At 37.0% G+C, this 20,000-nt stretch overlaps 1 protein-coding gene across 1 annotated transcript in view; it reads left to right on the plus strand.

Annotated features, from left to right (window-relative positions):
* The first annotated feature begins 9,838 nt into the window (after positions 1 to 9,838).
* LOC106875128 (uncharacterized) overlaps positions 9,839 to 20,000 on the plus strand; it is a 21,747-nt gene continuing 11,585 nt past the window's right edge. The window contains exon 1 of the mRNA XM_014923113.3: positions 9,839 to 11,424. Within this exon, the coding sequence (XP_014778599.1) occupies positions 11,361 to 11,424 (64 nt within the window). The 5' untranslated portion in view covers positions 9,839 to 11,360. The remainder of the gene's footprint in view (positions 11,425 to 20,000) is intronic.

Genomic DNA, 20,000 nt, shown 5'->3' on the forward strand with positions numbered 1-20,000 from the left:
AGTTTCAAAAACTCCCTAGCTATATTCGTAAGCACATTCACACTGTATGGAGGATTATGCAATAATATTTTCCACTGTCTACGTCTTTTTAACTTATCTGTTTGATTCAATATAGGTTATATTATTTTTTAAACTGGACCTTTCTAAAGCAGTGTTGTAATATGGAGCGGCCTTCTTAAAAGTGGTTTCATCAGCGGATAGGTCGGAAATACGCCGACTAATACTGTTAACTAATTGTTTGATTATTGACAGTGGGCTGTTAGAGCCTCTGTCAATGTAGGAGGTGTCCTCATCTGGTTTATGGTAGGGTTTAATTTTGTCTATACTAAGATTCGTATTAATATTTAGGAAATTAACTTCTTAGCGGTTAATTGTAGTTTTAGGGTTAAATTGACTAAATATCTTGCATAATTTTTTTCCTTATCTTATCCATACCATGTATTTTTTTCCTATGTACTACTCCTAGACCGTCGTCCCTATATAATCTTATGTTGGAGTCTTTTATTTCGTTTTTGAGAATGTACTATATATATATATATATATATATATATATATATATATATATATATATATATATATATATATATATAATGTAATCAGAAAACTCAGTCTTACAAATACAAGGTTGTTCCGAAGAAAGTAAAATATAACATTGGGTTCAAAAAGAACTGGATCAGGTGAAAAATTCAGAGCTGGTATCTGAACTGATACGGCTTTACCTAATATTCAATAAATTCGTATCTTTGATTGTGTCTACAATCTATCAAAATCGTACTCATAGTGAAGAAGATAGCGAAAGCAAAAAATGCAGAATCAGAGTTGCATTTATGAGAAAACTATTAGTGATCAAAGGTCGTAGGTAGACAATTTCAGTTACCTATAAAGATAGTAAGAACACTTGGATGTCTGGAGAGATATTTACCACATGGCTGAACGAATTCCACAAAGAGATGACTCAGAAAAGTAGAAAAGTTGTATGGCATGTTGATAATTGTACTATATACACAACAGTTACAAACTATTAACAAATTAATTTGCTTTATGTTTCTTCCATCAAACAGAATATCGGTTGCAACCAAAGCATTATCAAGGATTTGGAATCATTTTATTGAGGTCTTTTTTCAGAAAATTGATTCATCGCTAAAGGTCATCCAGTAAATAGCCTTGCTAAGAAAATCTCATGACAGGATGTTACTCCAATTTGTAGCCGCAAAATTTGAGTAACTGTCTAAATGTTTTCATTATCAGTAATTATTCCCGAAAGGCTGGTTTACAACTGTGGCTTCTCCCTCTGCTGAAGAAGGCGTGTGGCCTCTCTTGCAGTGGTAACAGAAAATACCTGGAACTACCTTAAGTCTTTTATTAATTATTGAGCTGAAAAAAAAATTCATTCCGTTTTTATCATGCCCAATGAAATTTTTTAAATGTAATGCTTATAGATATATTTAATTATAAATTATTCTTCCAGTATTGTCTATAACATCATTCCATTTTATAATGAGTTTATTAATGCCTCGTGCGAATTGGTTTCCACGTTCTAAAATTGTGATACAAGATCATAAGTTTGTAAAGACAGCAATGATGATGATGAAGAAAGATACAATGCTACTTGTCAGAACAACAGTCATTAAACTCTCTCTATCAACAGTGACAAGCTTATTCGAAGAGAATAACAGAATATTTTGACAATTTTTGTGCCATTAAAGATTTATACGAATCGTATACAGTTGCAGTCAAAGATCACAGAATTTATCAACAAGACATCATTGTGATATTTGAAATTTCATACCCCAGAACAAGAAATAACTAATTTATCAGTTTCTTGCTAAAGAAAATTGTTGTAGACCGATTAAATGTATGAACTGTGAAAATTTTGTAATACGTTTTCAAACCGACATTTCTTTTGTTGTGGTTATGACTATAAAGACCCTGGGGCCCTGGTTTCAGGGTTTGAGGAGTATGGAACCATCTCTTAGCCACTTTTGTTCCCAGGTCTACTCTGGCCCGGAGTGGTAGCGTCTGTAAAGGTCCCAGCTATGAGTTAACTAACAAACCCCACTGCGACTGGTGAGGGGGAGGCGGTAGAATACAGTCACCGTATTCCCTGCGTGACGTGAGAGGCGACTAAAAGGGTGGGAGCGAAGGGACTGGGAATCCATTCCTCCTAGTAATTTCATATTCCTAAAAAGACAATATTTCCTTACATATTTTAAAAATAAAACAACACAAAATGTGTTATAAAACATTCTTTTTTATGTCATAAATCATTCATGAGCAACAGTTACAATACTTGTGCTGACAATATACTGAAAGTTTAGAACTTGCCTTCTACACGAATTCGGTTAATCGCATACTTCAGCTAACTGCAAAAGAATTTCAGTTTCAATGTATATGCAATTAAGTGGAATCGTCTATATTTTCTACTGCTTCCAACCGACAATTCCAGAGAACTGATAAAGGATTAAACAACAATGAGAACAATGAAAAAAATACATTTCTGTTTGCTCTCCGGAAATAGAGGCCCTGTAAAGAATCAGGGTGCGGTAATGAAAACTATTAGAATCGGCTGAGGAATTTAGGAATTTAGACTTAATGTTTAATTACAAAACATTAATAGAAAAAAATTATTTATAACTACAAACGTTTATTTATTCAATTCAAAGTATAGTTTAACAAACCTTGCTTCTGTATTCAGTTCAAAGGATACCAAAATAGAGATATGGCTATATAAATTGATCCAAGCATCATTTATGTCGAATTGACGCCACAGGAATACATTCTAGTGACGTCACACAATTTTAAAAGATTGTTTTACAGTATTTGCAAGCGATTTTGATAATATTGTTATGAACACCAGATCAATAAAATTCACAGAATGATTGCCCTAACAATATATATATATATATATATATATGTATATATATATCAACGTTAGGGTTAATCATTTTTCGGAATTTTATTGATGCATTAACTGTATGTCTGGTATGTCTGTGTGTGTACATGTATGCATGTATATGGTATATGTCTATACACACACACATAGCATTTCCTAAAACCAATAATGGTTACGGAATTGTAAATATTTGGCAAATGACTTTAAATAATGGTTTCAAATTTTGGCACAAGGCCAGCAATTTCGGGGGAAGGAGTAAGTCGAAGGGGATGAAAGGCAAAGACAGCTTCGGCGGAATTTGAACTCAGAAGGTAAAGACGGATGAAATGCCGCTAAGAATTTTGCCTGGTGCGGTAACGATTCTACCAGCTCACTGCCCTCAAGTGGCTTCAAATAATATGCGTTTGTTATAGTTTCAATACTAACAGTTTCATTTCCTACGATTCTTCTATTACCATCCCTCTGTTTCTTCTCAAGGATCCCTATGTTACATGAATATCCATATTTTATGACATGCTCAATGGAGGAAGAATTGGAGGATCGTAAAGGGGAAAAGGAGGGAGAAATCACACATATACACACACACAAACACACACGAACACACACACACACACAAACACACACACACACACACATACACTAAAAACAAACACACACATGACAATCAGTGTAACATAGTGTGACAAAACTGGTCCTTTCAGTTACAAATCCAGTGCATCTGACTGCCTTCCACACTTTCTGTCTAACCAAAGTCATAGGTGGACCCCAAACTATAATAAAAAATGTGGGCCTTAGATTTCACGCAGTTAAGTCGTATTTGGGAAGTCATTATTTTCTTGCCTATTCCACTTGCTGCTATAGAAAGCAACAGATTAACATATCGAGTATGTTTGTCCAAATCACGGTGACTTGATCTAAGTACATGCAATAGAATGGACTCCGCTAGACGTTCTGGTGCAAAGGCCAGGTGGCGTTATTAAACCAGGTGATGAATTAAGCCTTATACTATCCATTCAATCCACTTTATGAGATCAAATATCGAATAAGCTTATTGTTGACGATTGCATGTAGAAAAGATATCAAAGACATCTGAATTTGAATCTAATCACGGAGGATTTGCTGGCTGGGCTGAACAGGACTAGACAAGACTAAACAGGACTCGACATAACTGATGTGTACTGCACTGGGTTGAACTGGGCTGGACTGGGTTGGTACGAGCTGTAGTGCATTAGCAAGACATGGTAAACTTTTATTTTACAGCAGAGCAGACAAGTGATCGATGAAGTATGAATGTGGTTTGGAGGCATTGCTGGAGTGATAGTGTTTTAGTACAGTGATGGCTGTAGTGGTTTAAGGCAGGCTGTAGTAGTAGTAGTAGTAGTAGTAGTAGTAGTAGTAGTAGTAGTAGTAGTAGTAGTAGTAGTAGTAGTAGTAGATAAATGAGTAAAGGGATCTCTGTCGGTTTCTACGCTGTGATACGCCAGTTGTTCGTTCAATCAACCGAACTTCCCGCTCATCGTATTAACATATAGTTGATTAAATATTCCACAGACATGCATACCCTTAACTTAATTCTCGATGGCGGGAGGAGATTCATTGTGACGCCATAATCGGCAAAGCTGGCCCATTTGATTACAAGTACACTCAATCCGACTGGTCTCCACGCAATTTCTGTCGATCCAATTTCACTCATAAAGGCTGAGGTCGACCTTGGCTCTGGTAAAAGAAATTTGCCCAAAATGTCACATGGTGGGTCCGAACCCAGAACCTCTTTACTGCAAAGTGTTGCGACTTCTTAAGCGCTCAACTATGCATACCTCCTATAAAAGGAATAAAGCAGCAGCAGCAGAAGCAGTAGCAGCAGCAGCAGCAGAAGCAGTAGCAGCAGCAGCAGCAGAAGCAGTAGCAGCAGCACCAGCAGCACCAGCAGCACCAGCAGCACCAGCAGCGGCAGTAGTAGTAGTAGTAGTAGTAGTAGTAGTAGTAGTAGTAGTAGTAGTAGTAGTAATATGGTAGCGGTTGGAGCTGTGTAACGGTGTCCATATTGCTTTTCTTTTATTTCGTCGAGGGAGAAAGGATAAATCCTATGACCTGAGTAGGCCCTCTATCTCTCCCTCCTTGACAGGTGAGATCGATGAGGTTAATGAATGTGGTTTATCGATAAAATTGGTCGATGCGTTTGATGTTCTGTTTGAACTTGCGTAGTTTGACGTCAATAAGTAAAAACAAAAACAAAAGAAACATGGGCAGAAGAGAAATATTGAATTTTTTTCTCCGTTTGAAGACTGGAGTGTGAGCATTGTACAATGTACTCAAACTTTCACGGTTCGCTCCATGCGATAAACCAAGGTATGTCAGAGTACATCTTTTGGTACTGCTCACAGGGCGAGCATTGGGGTAAGCATTGTCCAGGGCCAACCTTACAATCTGCATCCCTTTATCCCAGTTACAATTGTTTGCTGGACACTGGCAAGGGCAGTACAAAATAAAACAAAAATTAGGCTGGCGCTATGCACTAGGAAAATCTATGTGATCGCCTAGGACTCGAAAATCTGGTGGAGGAAAGGGCACCAGAAAAAGAGAAAAATTATGTAATAAATGTTTTTTTTTAACCTTAGTCTTAGTACCCATGCGTGCCAACGAAGAATTGTTGCAATTATGTGGACAATGTTTTAGCAGTCAGCAATGGCTATGTGTATAGCGACTTTGTTCGCCAACAGGTGTTTTACGCATTCGATTTTACTTCACGTTATTTCTGTAAAATCACTTCCTTTCATGTTTGTCTTTTATATATGTGGACATGCATTACGAGGTAAGAAATTTGCATTCCAATCACATGGTTTCGGGTCCAGACGAACTGCGTGGCACTTTGGATAAATGTCTTCCACTATAACCCCGGGCCGACCATAGCCTTGAGTGGATTTCGTAGATTGGAACTGAAAGCAAGCCCTGTCATATATATATATATATATATATATATATATATATATCTGTAAAATTATGTGACACGTATTCGGTAGCCATGATAAAACTCCGAGTTTATCTGGCCATTGAAAATTCAATTTTCAATGGCCAGATAACTGAAGAGATGGCGGCGTGGGTTTCCGCCCCGGCATCCGAAACTCGGAGTTTTATCATGGCTACCGAATAAGTGTCGCATATTTTTACAGATAAATTCCTCTATTTACATAATATCGAGGTCTCTTTCTTTCTTTTGTTGTCTTTTCTATCAATATGTATATATATATATATATATATATATATATATATATATATATATATATATATATATAATACAAAATGGGACAAGAACGCAAAACATCCAGACAGTTAGGTGATACAAAAAAGGGACAATAAAACATCCAGATAGACGATACAAACAAAACAAGGACGGGTCATTCGGAGTTTTCTTTTTTCAGTCGAGTTCCAGATTATCTTTGCAATTTCGCCTGATTATACTCGAGATTGCTCCAATATATATATAGTAAAAGAATAAAAGTGTGTGTGTGTGCACGCGCGCGCATGTATATATACGTATGGGTCAGATGGGTGCTGCTGGAGGTACAAAAACTCCCGTTAAATGGTATATACGCCCATTACCCATTTTTTCAACTTTGATCTCATTGTTTTTTTTTACATCTGACGTCTCGGATACGAAACGTCGAAGCAAAACCAGTGCTGGCTATAATTTCTATAGAATGTCTGTAGAGATGACCTTAACACACGATTTAAGTGCACTACTAACACAGTAGTACATAGTATTGACTAATAAAAAAAACTTTTAATATACTTTGTAGCATATTATCGTTGCATAACGAAATACCGTGTTCCTACAAGTTAATACACGTATGTGTGTGTGTCTTTGTGTTTGTATCTGTCCCCACACCGCTTGATAAACGGTGTTAGTTTGTTTACATCGCCGTACTGGTATCGACTTGTTCGACTAAAATCTTTCAAGGCGATGCTGCAGCATGGCCGCAATCCAGTGATTGGAACAAGTAAAAAGTAAAGTAAAAGAGAAAAAAATAAAAGTAATAGAAATTTGAATCACCACTAACTTTCTGACAAGGTACATTTACCATATCCCAGCTTGATCATAGATGAGTTGTGACTAAACAACAATAGACCGGACAGTAGGAAAAATTACTCTCTCCCATACTTAACAAAGCAGAGGTATTGCACCAAGATCATCAATTAACTACTTATGTTCTATTGTCTTCCCAAGCCCAGGGTCTCTACCTGGTCATTCCACTGGTTAGTAATAGCAAACGTAATCTTCCTCAAATAACATCTAGCTTTTTAAAACAAAGAGACACTGGACAATGTGATTCTCATTAAAAATAAAGACTGAGAGATCACACATTTGATCATAGTTCTGCTCGATCAGAGCTGATCTGGGATGCAGGTAGGCAGGCAGGAAAGTCCAGATGATTGTAGTTTTGGTTGTTGTTTAGTCTCGAGTCAACTCTAATGGAGCAGACCTATGAATCAAAGACGTTTCAGTCATGAACCATTCCGTTTTCTTATCTCATACATGGTTTCTCCCGAACAACATGAAGACCCGGTATTTGCCATCTCGCCAAGTAAGGTGGCGAGATGGCAAAATCGTCAGCACGCCGGGGGAATTCTTAGTGGCATTTTGTCTGATCTTACGTTCTGAATTCAAATAACACCGGGAGTTGACTTTACCTTTCATCCTATCGGGACCGATCACTGGGGTCGATGTAATTGACTTATCCTTCCCCTCGAAATGCTGGCTTCGTACCAAAATTTGAAACGTGTAGAAATGTAATCGGGTTGATTATAGTGGTATTGTGAAAGCCTGTGGCTTAGTGGTTAGTGTATTCGGTTCATAGTCGTAATATCGTGAGTTCGATACACAGCCACGCAAGACACTTCAGCAAGACACTTTATTTCACGTTGTTCCAGTCCATCCAGCCGACAAAAATTATTAGGACCTGTATTTCAAAGGGCCAGCCTTGTCACATTCTGTGTCACGCTGAATCTCCCTGAGAATAATGTTAAGGATAGGCGTGTCTGTGGAGTGCTCAGTCACGTGCACGTTAATTTCACGAGCAGGCTGTTCCGTTGATCGGATCAACTGGAACACTCGTCGTCGTAACGAGGGATGCCAGTTAATAGAGATGTTGAAGTGGTTGTCGGTGTCATTGAGGTTGTGATAGTGTTAATATGACTGAAAGAGTGTTGCGCAGTCATAATAGTATCATGGAGATTGTAGTAGTCTTATAGTACTTGTAGTGGTGATATGATAGTCGTAGGGATGTTATGGTTATTTTAGCAGTGTTATGGTGATTGTAGTGGTCTTATAGTGCTTGTAGTGGTGATAGTGTGCGAGTACAAGGATTAATGGTTAGAGTGTTGTACTCACGATCACGAGATCGTGGTTTCAATTCCTGGACTCGGTGGTGTGTTGTATTCTTGAGCAAGATACTTCAGCCCACGTTCCTCTGCGATTACTTTGACACCTGACATATGGTATACCGTGCACCTGTTCGAGCAACGTTGATTTGATGGAGGGAGTGAACTAATGAACAGCATAAACATTTGATCACTATAAACAAATCATTTGCGCAGCTTGCCTAGTAAGAAATTGCAGAACCATTTTTCTCGGACTACGAGAGACTATCATACATACAGTGATGATATGATGGTTGTAGCGGTCTCATGGTTTCTTTAGTGGGGTCATAGTAACTATAGTGGTGTTATAGTGCTTGTGATAGAATTTGAACACAGAACATAAAGAAACAGAAGAAGTGCCACTCAAGCAATTCTGCCATCTTGCTGCTTATGTGATGGTTGGAATTAATATTCTTTTCTACTCTAGGCACAAAGCCCGAAATTTTGGGGAAGGGGTGCAGTCGATTAGATTGACCCCAGTACGCAACTGGTACTTAATTTATCGACTCCGAAAGGATTAAAGGCACAGTCGACCTCGGCGGAATTTGAACCCAGAACGTAAAGCCAAGCGAAATACCACTAAGCATTTCGCCCGGCGTGCTAACGATTCTACCAGCTCACCACCTTGGTTGTAGTTAATATTACAGTGGCTGTTAAGGCGGCGAGCTGGCAGAATAGTTAGCACACCAGGTAAAATGCTTAGCGCCATTTCATCAGCCTTTACGTTCTGAGTTCAAATTCCGTCGAAGTCAACTTTGCCTTTCATCCTTTCGGGGTCGATAAAATAAGTACCAGCTGAGCAGTAGGGTCGATGTAATCGACTTAACCCCACCCTTCCACTGAAATTGCGGGCTTTGTGCCAAAATTTGAAATTAGTATTATAGTGATTGTCGTAGAGCTATGGTGAATGTGCATGGCTACGTAGTTAGAGCGTCAGGCTCACAATCATGAGGTAGTGAGTTCGATTCCCGGACCGGGCTGTGTGTTGGGTTCACTCCAGTTTACTCAGCTGTAGAAATGAGTTGCGACGTCACTCACTGGTGCCAAGCCTCTGCCTTTCTCTTGGATAACATCAATAGCGTGAAGAGGGGAGACTGGTATGCATGGGCGACTATTGGTCTTCCAGAAACAACCTTGACTGGACTTGTGCCTCGGAGGGTAACTTTCTAGGTCACTCCGAAGTGGTTTCACTCCGAAGGGGTTTCACTCCGAAGGGGTCACTCCAAAGGGGTTTCATCCATTCCATGGTGAATGTAATGGGGTTATGGTGACTGCATTACTATTACTGTAGTAGTAGTAGTAGTAGTAGTAGTAGTAGTAGTAGTAGTAGTAGTAGTAGTAGGCGCAGCAGCAGCAGCAGCAGCAGTAGTAGTAGTAGTAGTAGTAGTAGTAGTAGTAGTAGTAGTAGTAGTAGTAGTAGTATGATTTTGATGGTAATTGTGTTGTGTCTGTGGTGCCATTTCGAGTGTAGTACTGTTATGGTAGTCGTAATGACGTTATGGAGGATGTAGTAGTGCTGCGATGGTTGTAGTAGTACTACAGTGACTGTTGTAGTAGTGTTACAGTGACTATACTCGTTGTCTCGATTTGACTGTTGTAGCGTTGTGCTTGTGACGTTATTGTCAGTGTAGATGTGTTGTGGTGGTTGTAGTGGTATTATGGCGACTGCTGTGGTGTTTGGTGGTTGTTTGGACTTTTAACGAAGGTTCTAGATGGTGTTGGTGACCTCTACTCGATGGCAGCCATATCAGTGTTTTTCTTTTTATACATTCATTTCTCTTTATCCTTTTTCTTCTCTTTTTAATTATTTTATTTATTTAACCATTTGTATATTTATTTCTATTTTAATTCTATTTTCTGCTATATGATTATACGAGAAAGCACATTGAGTCTTATTTTTGTAAATTTCAGACTAACTTTACACGCAGCTGCGTTATTATCTGTAATTACCATGCGGGCAAGTATACGGTCAAATCACAGGTGACGTGTACCAAATTTCCCAAGTAAAGTTTTAATCATCAATTAATTGGCGTTGATTACGTCAAATTCATTAAAACGAAGTGCACTCTTTCAATTAATTTCTTAAATTTCTTTCTACCTTCACCTTCGTCCTTTAAATTATTATTTCTTTCTGTCTTCTTCCACTTAACCGGGTTTTTTTTCTTAACACCTTGTCTCTTTTCTTCGTTATTTTTCTTCCATCTCGTCTTCCATTTGCTGTTGTTGTTGTTGTTGTTGTTCTTCTTCTTCTTCTTCTTCTTCTTCTTCTTCTTCTTCTTCTCCTCCTCCTCCTCCTCCTCCTTTCTCCTTCTTTTCTCCTCCTCCTCCTTCGTTCGCCTGTTCCTTCATCATCATCATCATCGTCATCGTCTTCTTCTTCCACTTCTTCATTTTCTTCTCTCTTCCTCCTCTTCTTCTTCCTCTTCTCCTTCATTTTCTTCCTCTTCTTCTTCATTTTCTTCTTCTTCCTCTTCTTTTTCATTTCCTTCTTCTTCCTCTTCATTTTCTTCTTCCTATTCTTCCTCTTCTTCCTCTTCTTCCTCTTCTTCTTTTCCTTCTTCTTTATCATCCACCTTACCAACTTTTTTCCACCTTTCCTCTTATTGCACTTCTTTCTCTTCTTTTTCTTTTTTTTTTGTATAAAAATTCGTGTTTTACTTCACTTCCTTTTCTTCCTTTCTCCTTCACAATTTATTATTTCTTCCTTTTCTTCCTTTCTCCTTCACAATTTATTCTTTCTTCCTTTTCTTCCTTTCTCCTTCCCAATTCATTCTTCCTTCTTCATTAATTATCTTCTTTCTCTTCGCTTTTTTTTTCTTCTTTCTCGTTTTCTTCCCTTCCTTATATTCTTCTTTCTCAACATCATCATCATCTCTGAAACAATCGTAACATTACCTTCTTTCTCCCCTCCAACCATTTCCCTTCGACTAACCGCGACAGTTTCTCACAGGGTGCCTCAGCTGCATACAGAACCAAACGAGCGTCTTCACAAGTCTCCTACGAAACAAAAGTCTGAGAGAAAGGGAAAAGAAAAATTAAAACCAACAAGATGAATACAAGAGCAACAGCCCTTCTTCTCTGCTTCTTCATCCTCAATGCAATGGTAACATTCAGTAAGTATACATGAAAATGCCTCTATCTATCTATCCACGTATATCTACTTGTTTGTCTGCATATCTATCTATCTATCTATCTATCTATCTGTCTGTCTGTCTGTATTCTATTTGTATGCCCATCTAGGTATCCCCTTCTGTTTCTCTCTCGCTCTCTCTATCTCTTTCATATATATATGTATATATATATATATATATATATATATATATATATATATATATATATACACATATATATATATATACATACATATATATATATATATATATATATATATATATATATATATATATATATATATATCTGTATATATGTATATACATATTTATATATATATTTACTACAATATAGCGCATATATATTCTTATGTATTAAAATGAATACACACACACACACACACACACACACACACACACACACACACACACACACATACCTATATGTGTGTGTGAATGTGTGTGTATGTGTATGTGTATGTATGTATGTACGAATGCATGTATGCATGTATATACATATGTGTGTGTGTGTATATATATATATATATATATATATATATATATATATACGTATATGTATATACGCGTGTGTGTGTGTGTGTGTATATATATATATATATATATATATATATATATATATATATATATATTTATATATATATATATATACATATACATATATATATATATATATATATAGCATGCTTAACGGCATTTCGTCCGACTTTATGTTCTGAGTTCAAATTTCACCGAGGTTAACTATGCCTTACATCCTCCCTGTTGAGCACTGAGGTTCAGTTAACCGAGTTACCCCTCTCCCGAAATTACTGCCCTTGTGCCAAAATTTCAAGCCAATATTTGTGTGTGTATGTGTGCATACATTATTATATATATATATGCCAAAATTTGAAACCAATATATATATACTCTTTTCTGTGCGAGTGCAAATACTATATATATATATATATATATATATATATCCCTTCAAGTATATATATATATATATATATATATATATATATATATATATACATACATACATACACGCGCGCATATGTGTGTGTGTGTGTGTGCATATATTATTAATATATAATGGTTTCAAATTTTGGTACAAGGCTAGCAATTTCAGAGGAGGGGTAAGTCGATTGCATTGACCACCCCACCCACAGTGCTCAACTGGTATTTATTTTATCCACCCGGATGGATGAAAGGTAAAGTCGACCCCGGCGAATTTGAACTCAGCATGTAAAGACGGACGACATGTCGCTAAGCATTTTGGCCAGCGTGCTAACGATATTGCCAGCACACCGCCTTAAAGAACTTAAATATTACAATGAAAGAATAATCAACTCCATTAATGATGTGGATCTTTTGAAGCCAGTCAATAAACACAAAGCCTTTTGCATTCGAAAAATCTGAGGCCGTCAACTTCCTTACAGATGAAACGGCCTTGGCCTTCTTCGGAGCAGGTGAGGAGGGGGTGTTTCCACTGTATGGATTGTTTCTTCATCTCTTGTTCAAAGTGATGAATCCAACACTCTTCCTGGCTTTGAAGCAATGCATCAGTTCAGATGCATTTTCCACTGTTCGAAGAAGTACTAGAACTCTTGTGAAGTGATGCCTTTTAATGCCTCCATCATTTTTATCTTCACCTCTTTCGCATCTGCAAATTCCATAGCACTAGATTTCATCACCAGTGATGACCTTTGCAAAAAAGTCTGGATCAACTTGCAACTGTTCTTTCAGTTCACAACACGCATTCAGTCGCGACTGCTTTTGATCTCCCGTGAGCAAGCAAAGAACAAATTTGCGTTTTGCTCATGGCATCGTCCTTGTAAGCTGTTTGAAGCATGACAACTGTTTCGACCGCCGTTTTCCCCAGCAGAAAACAGAATTTCAAGGAAGTACGCTGTTCCTTCGTTTCAGCCATCACAAAAATCGACGAACAGGGTAGGTGCAATGCAAAACAAGGACGCACCACGAGGCAGTACGACTTCAGCCGACCTTCCGATCGGCAGACTAATGTCTGAGGGTCGCATCAAGAAGCTTCGAGCGGCGGAAGCCTGAACTACTACGGGATAGTCTTACAGAGAACATTTCCGGTTACTTTTGGGTAGCCATCGTATGATATATATCTACATTACAATTAGAATATGTACAAATATAATAAAATAAAATAAATCAGTACGTAAAAACTTGATTTAAGCTGTTATAAGCTCAGCAAAAAACAAGGAATGTTTTTACATATTCCAACCGTACCGGGTATCTTTGCTAATATGTGTGTGTGTGTGTGTGTGTGTGTGTGTGTGTGTGTGTGTGTGTGTGTGTGTGTGTGTGTGTATTCAATTATGAATTAGAAGCAGCGCCAGTGCTGTAAAATTATCGACCACACATATTCAATATGTGTTTTGCTTGTTAGCTGGTACACTGCGTCCTAGCGCAGTGGGGAATGACTCCCTCAAAGCACTGAGTTTTAAAACACCTGAAAGTCATAGACAGGTGAGACAACTCACCCTAATCCCATTCAGGAGCGAAGGATACCGATACTTTGCCATTTTTGTAGCTTATCAACATCACGTACCACAATCGAACCAGGGACACTCCTTCATAGTCAGCCTATGAACTTCTCAGCTCACCCTTGTACTAACTTCTCGGAAATATTGTATTTAAACTGGTGAATTTTAATGAAGATATGTTTAGTCAATTGGGCATCTTTCATGCTGTAAGAATCATTTGTTGATATGTCGCGACGATACATACGTAAGATTGAATTCAATTACGAATTAAAAGCAGCGCTAGTAATGTAAGCATTATCGACTGCACATAGTCAAGGTATATGTTTTGCTTGTTCGCCGGTACGCTGCGGTTTAGTGCGGTGGGAATAACACCCTCAAAGAACTGAATGTCATATTTATACATATATATAAAGAGAGAGAGGTGAAGGAGAGAGTCAGACTCAGTGACAGAGGTAGACCACAAGCATCTTATGTAATTAAATATGAATATATAAATGCCGATTTTGATGTTAAGCATTCAAATGCTTGAGCAATTTACTACCTAGCCCTTGAATGTAAATGGCAGGGTATTCTACAGGACTCGTACCTTTAATATAATTCCTCGCAGAATCAGTATGACACAATGTATAACATTTGAATTACCAGTAGAAACTCTCCAACGGGCTTCAACAGTTTCAGTTTCCTCAAGACCTGGGCGTCCTGACACTATGATGAAAGATACTTGATAAAAGATTCCATGAAATGAGATTGAATGCAGGACCTCATAATCGTGAAACGAACTTCGTAACAAATCGGCCATACCTGCATTCACAATGATATATATAAAGGCGGTGAGATGGCAGAATCGTTAGCACGCCGGGCGAAATGCTTAGCGGTATTTCGTCTGCCGCTACGTTCTGAGTTCGAATTCCGCCGAGGTCGACTTTGCCTTTCGTCCTTTCGGGGTCGATTAAATAAGTACCAGTTATGCACTGGAGTCGATGTAATCGACTTAATCCGTTTTTCTGTCCTTGTTTGTACCCTGTATGTTTAGTCCCTTGTGGGCAATAAAGAAATATATATATATATATATATATATATATATATATATATATAAGATATAATATAACATAATATAATATAAATATATATGCATATACATACGTATGTGTGCATACTTTCATCTTTCCGTATATATATATATATATATATATATATATATATATATATCCCACCAGGAATCAAAGAGGAACTACGGTAAGAACTCTTCTCCTTTTGTACGCAAACACCCTAATCTACACATTATAAACAAAAAACATGAACAAAATAAATATTTCTCTGATCAGACCTTTAGACGTAGGAACACCAGATCATTTTCAAAACCTCAACAAAGATTACCTACAAAAAACGGGGAAAAAAACCGGCCTAGAACCAGAAACAATACCAGACCATCCTCTCAGATCACTAAAACCAATACTTACAAATTGAAAAAGAAGATATTTAATTCTGAAAATAGGAAGGCAAACATAACAACACCAGATCAAATAACACAACGAAAACACAAACTTCAAATCAACACCAACAAAAATAGTAGCCATAAACAGAAAAAAATTCATTTTTTAATGTCAGGACAACAAACACCGGAGAAAGAAACACTCCAAGAAGTAACATACCCAAAACAATTGGACACATAGACCCTAAGATAATTAATCTTTCCAGAAGAGATCTTGACAATGATGAAACCCAACTTCTGTTAAAAGGCCTGAAATTTACACCTACACCAACAGTCAACCACCATGAACTAAAGGAAGATATCCAGAAATTCTGTCGCAAATTACGACTTGTCGAATTCTTCACCACCAATATTAATAATAAAAATAATAATGAAACCGAAGATTCTTTAGTGAGGAATAAATCAAATTTCACCCCACCAAAAGGCAGAAATATCTACCTGGACCAATATATTGACACCCTATCAAACTTCCCCCTAAAACAAAATACCAAAATTAGGCCGAACATTAACAAATCAGAGATATCTGCACTTAAACGCATACAAAACGATGAAACAATAATAATTAAACAAGCAGATAAAGGGGGTGCAATCGTCATCATGGATGTGGAATACTACAAGGATTTAGTTGAGGAACAACTAAATGACACAACCTTCTATTGTGAAATACCCTCGAACATAGACCACCACATCATGAAGAAGATCAACCACTTAGTTTCTAAACACTACAACTCACTCACTGACAATGAAAGAGACTACATCACCAACTTCGAACCAAAACCCAGTAATTTTTACGGCTTACCCAAAATACATAAGTCAGAAGATATTCAACAGGGAGTAAAGGAACAAGGAAGTGAATACATAAAAGTGCTACATCCAAAAGATTTAAAACTTAGACCAATTATAGCTGGCCCAGTATGCCCTACTCACCGTCTAAGCAATTTCATCGACATTCTTTTGAAGCCACTTTGTACATACATACCCAGTTTCATTCGGGATGACATCGACTTTTTATCCCATCTTCCCAAAACCACTGAAACAAATTCAATCCTACTGAGCTTCGATGTAGTAAGCCTATACACAAATATCCCACATGATTTAGGAATAAAGGCGGTTGAATACTGGGTAAACAAACACAGAGAAGCAATTCCCAACAGGTACACGGTGACATTTATACTAGAATCAGTGAGACTTATCCTGGAAAATAATACGTTCTTCTTCAATGGTAAGAACTATATCCAAATTAAAGGCACGGCTATGGGGACGAGGTTTGCCCCCGTTTATGCGAATTCGGTGATGGGTTACTTGGAACAAAATCTCTACCAGGAAATAGAGGAGAGATATAACACCGAATTTAGGAAGCTTATAGAAAAAGCATGGAAGAGATACCTGGACGATTGCTTCATAATCTGGACCAAACCTCAAAGCATTGTGGAAGAATTTAACACCCTCCTGAACAACCTACACCCATCCATCCAATTCACAAAGGAGATGAACAGTAGCAAATTACCATTTCTAGATATAATGGTAATTAAAAAGAACACCGCCATTACCACAGATATATATTACAAACACACAGACACACACCAATACTTGAACTTTAAATCGTGCCATCCACCCCATACAAAACGCAACATACCATACTGCCTAGCCAGGAGAATATGTACTATTGTAGAGGATATAGAGACCAGAAATCAACGCCTGATGGAACTGAAAGAATTTCTGGTGAAGCAAAAATACCCATCACGACTCATAGAAAATGGTATTCAGCGGGCTTCGAAAATACCCATACAACAACTGAGGACACCGCAAAGAAAAGACAAACAGGAAAAGATCATTCCATTTATAATGACACAAAATCCATGCCACCAGAACATCTTTAATATCGCCAAAGCGAACTTACCGATCCTTGCACAAAGTAAGGAATTGAGAAATATCATTACAGATCAAAATATAACTCTCAGTAAGAGACAACCTAAAAACTTGAAAAAACTATTAACAAAGGTAAGGTTTGACCTCAGCAACAAAAATCAAACATTCACTGTATCCAAATGCAATGATAGCCGATGCGGCACATGCCGATCAATCCATACCGGCCCATATATGAACACAAAAACAGGGAAAATATTCACCAATGCGAACATGAACTGCAAAAGTAGAAATCTAATCTATTGCATCAAATGCCCTAATTGTGAAGAATTGTACGTTGGCCAGACAGGTAATGCACTATCGGAACGCTCACGGGTACATCGACAACAGATTAAAAACCCAGAAGTCCGCCAAATACCACTGAGTAACCATCTAGCAACATGTGGTCATCAAACTTTTATTATATTTCCATTCCATAAACTTTATAACCGGAATGAAATTGAAAGAAAATGCAAAGAAAAGGACTTTATTAAGAAATTCAAACCCACTCTTAACAAACAATGATTAAATCCATCTTACTTGGGGTTTAAAAATCTTATCCCTGTAACCAAAACACAAAATCTCTCAGATATCATCATTTCTAAAAATAGATTTGGCATCATTTCTAAGAACAGCCAAACACCTACTGGGGTTTAAAAATCTTATCCCTACAACCCACACAAAACAAGAAATTAAAATATCATCATTTCTAAAAATAGATTCAACATCAATTCTAAAAATAGCCAAACACCTACTGCTGCCGTCCAAAGGAATTGGTATAAAAGACAGAAAACCAGCCAACTTATTACAGTCTGTTAAAGTCTGTCATACCGGCCATGACGAAGGGAAATAGCCCTGAAACTCGAGTCGCCTTTATATATATATATATATTTATATTTATATATTTATATATTTGATCCTTTATATTGAACACTCAATATTTCATCTACATTCAATACTTTCTTTCAGGGTGCCATCCATTTTTATGTTATTTTATTTTATATTGTATATTGTATATCATATTATATATTGTATATTCCATATTCTATACCCCACATTAGTTCTGCAGGAATATAAATAAAACATAAAAAACAGACAGTGTTGGAACTCTTTTAAGCAAAATAATATATTCCTCTATACACAATCATACAAAAAAACCCACCTTTTTTGTATTTATTTTCACTCGCATATATATATATATATATATATATATATATATATATATATATATATATATGAGTATGTAGGCACAGGACGTCATGAAACGTGTACAACAAAAACGTACGAAGCACGAGTACATGGAACATTAACTATTCTTTCGAACAACGAAAGATACAAATTGAAGACAAAACAAATATAAAGAACGACCCCTCATCAGTTCTTGGCTGTTTCTTTAGTCTCGTATTTCGAGCATTTAACAACAATATACGCTTTTGATAAAACAGTTGCTCCCGCAAAGCAAATTAAATAAAATTTGGGATTTTGCGGAGGGTCAAAATTGTGTAATTTTTCCGATGTGTTATGTCTAATTTTCCTTTAAATCCTTTATTTATTTAATAGTGTCCACTCGCTCAGCAAATTTAGGGCATGACTACAGAAATGTGCTCTGCTAAATTTGTATCCTCATACCTTTCTGAAAAATAGATATTTATTGATGAAACTTTCTACAAATACGTTTTAGGTGGTGTAGATTGCGAAATACCGCAAAGCATTTCGCCCGGCGTACTAACGTTTTTGCCAGTTCGCCGCCTTTATAATCTTTTCTACTCTAGGCACAATCTTTTCTACTCTAGGTCGATTATATTGACCCAGTATGCAACTGGTACTTAATTTATCGACCTCGAAAGGATGAAGGGCAAAGTCAACCTCGGCGGAATTTGAACTCAGAACGTAAAGACAGACGAAATACCGCTAAGCATTTCGCCTAGCGAGCTAACGTTTCTTATTTCTTTATTGCCCACAAGGGGCTAAACATAGAGGGGACAAACAAGGACAGACAAACGGATTAAGTCGATTACATCTATCCCAGTGCGTAATTAGTACTTAATTTATCGACCCCGAAAGGACGAAAGGCAAAGTCGGCCTCGGCGGAATTTGAACTCAGAACGTAACGGCAGACGAAATACCGCTAAGCATTTCGTCCGGCGTGCTAACGTTTCTGCCAGCTCGCCGCCTTACTGCATTAATATAATGTAAGAAATAGGCATTCAATAATTAGTCTTAGTGTATTATTCCCCTTTCTACAAAGATTTCTTTCAGAAAATTTTCAAGAAAGGACAGAATAATCCTCAATTTTTTTTTTTTTTTTTTATATAATGTAATTATAATACAATTATCAAAACGTATGAGGAAAACAAAGACCGTTGGGAACGCTTAAAATATCTTTCTTCCCAATTTTCTTCACATTAAATTCCGATGCAACTGTAATCTATACCATCAGAAAAGTATTTGTAAAAAAATTATTACAAAATACCCATTTTTCTGGAAGTTAAATGTAGGCAAAACCGAGGGTGCATTTCTATAGTTATTCCCAATTGACGTAAGTTAATTAAAGCTAGTGCTTATATTAGTTTGTTTTTTTTCTATTTCTTCAACAACACCCTAAAAATATGAAAGAAGACTGAAATCAGTGTAATTAGTTGACACTGCATTAAACTTATAATTTT

Source organism: Octopus bimaculoides, chromosome 4, assembly GCF_046866305.1.
Source record: "Octopus bimaculoides isolate indiv1 chromosome 4, ASM4686630v1, whole genome shotgun sequence".
Classification (NCBI taxonomy): Eukaryota; Metazoa; Mollusca; class Cephalopoda; order Octopoda; family Octopodidae; genus Octopus; species Octopus bimaculoides.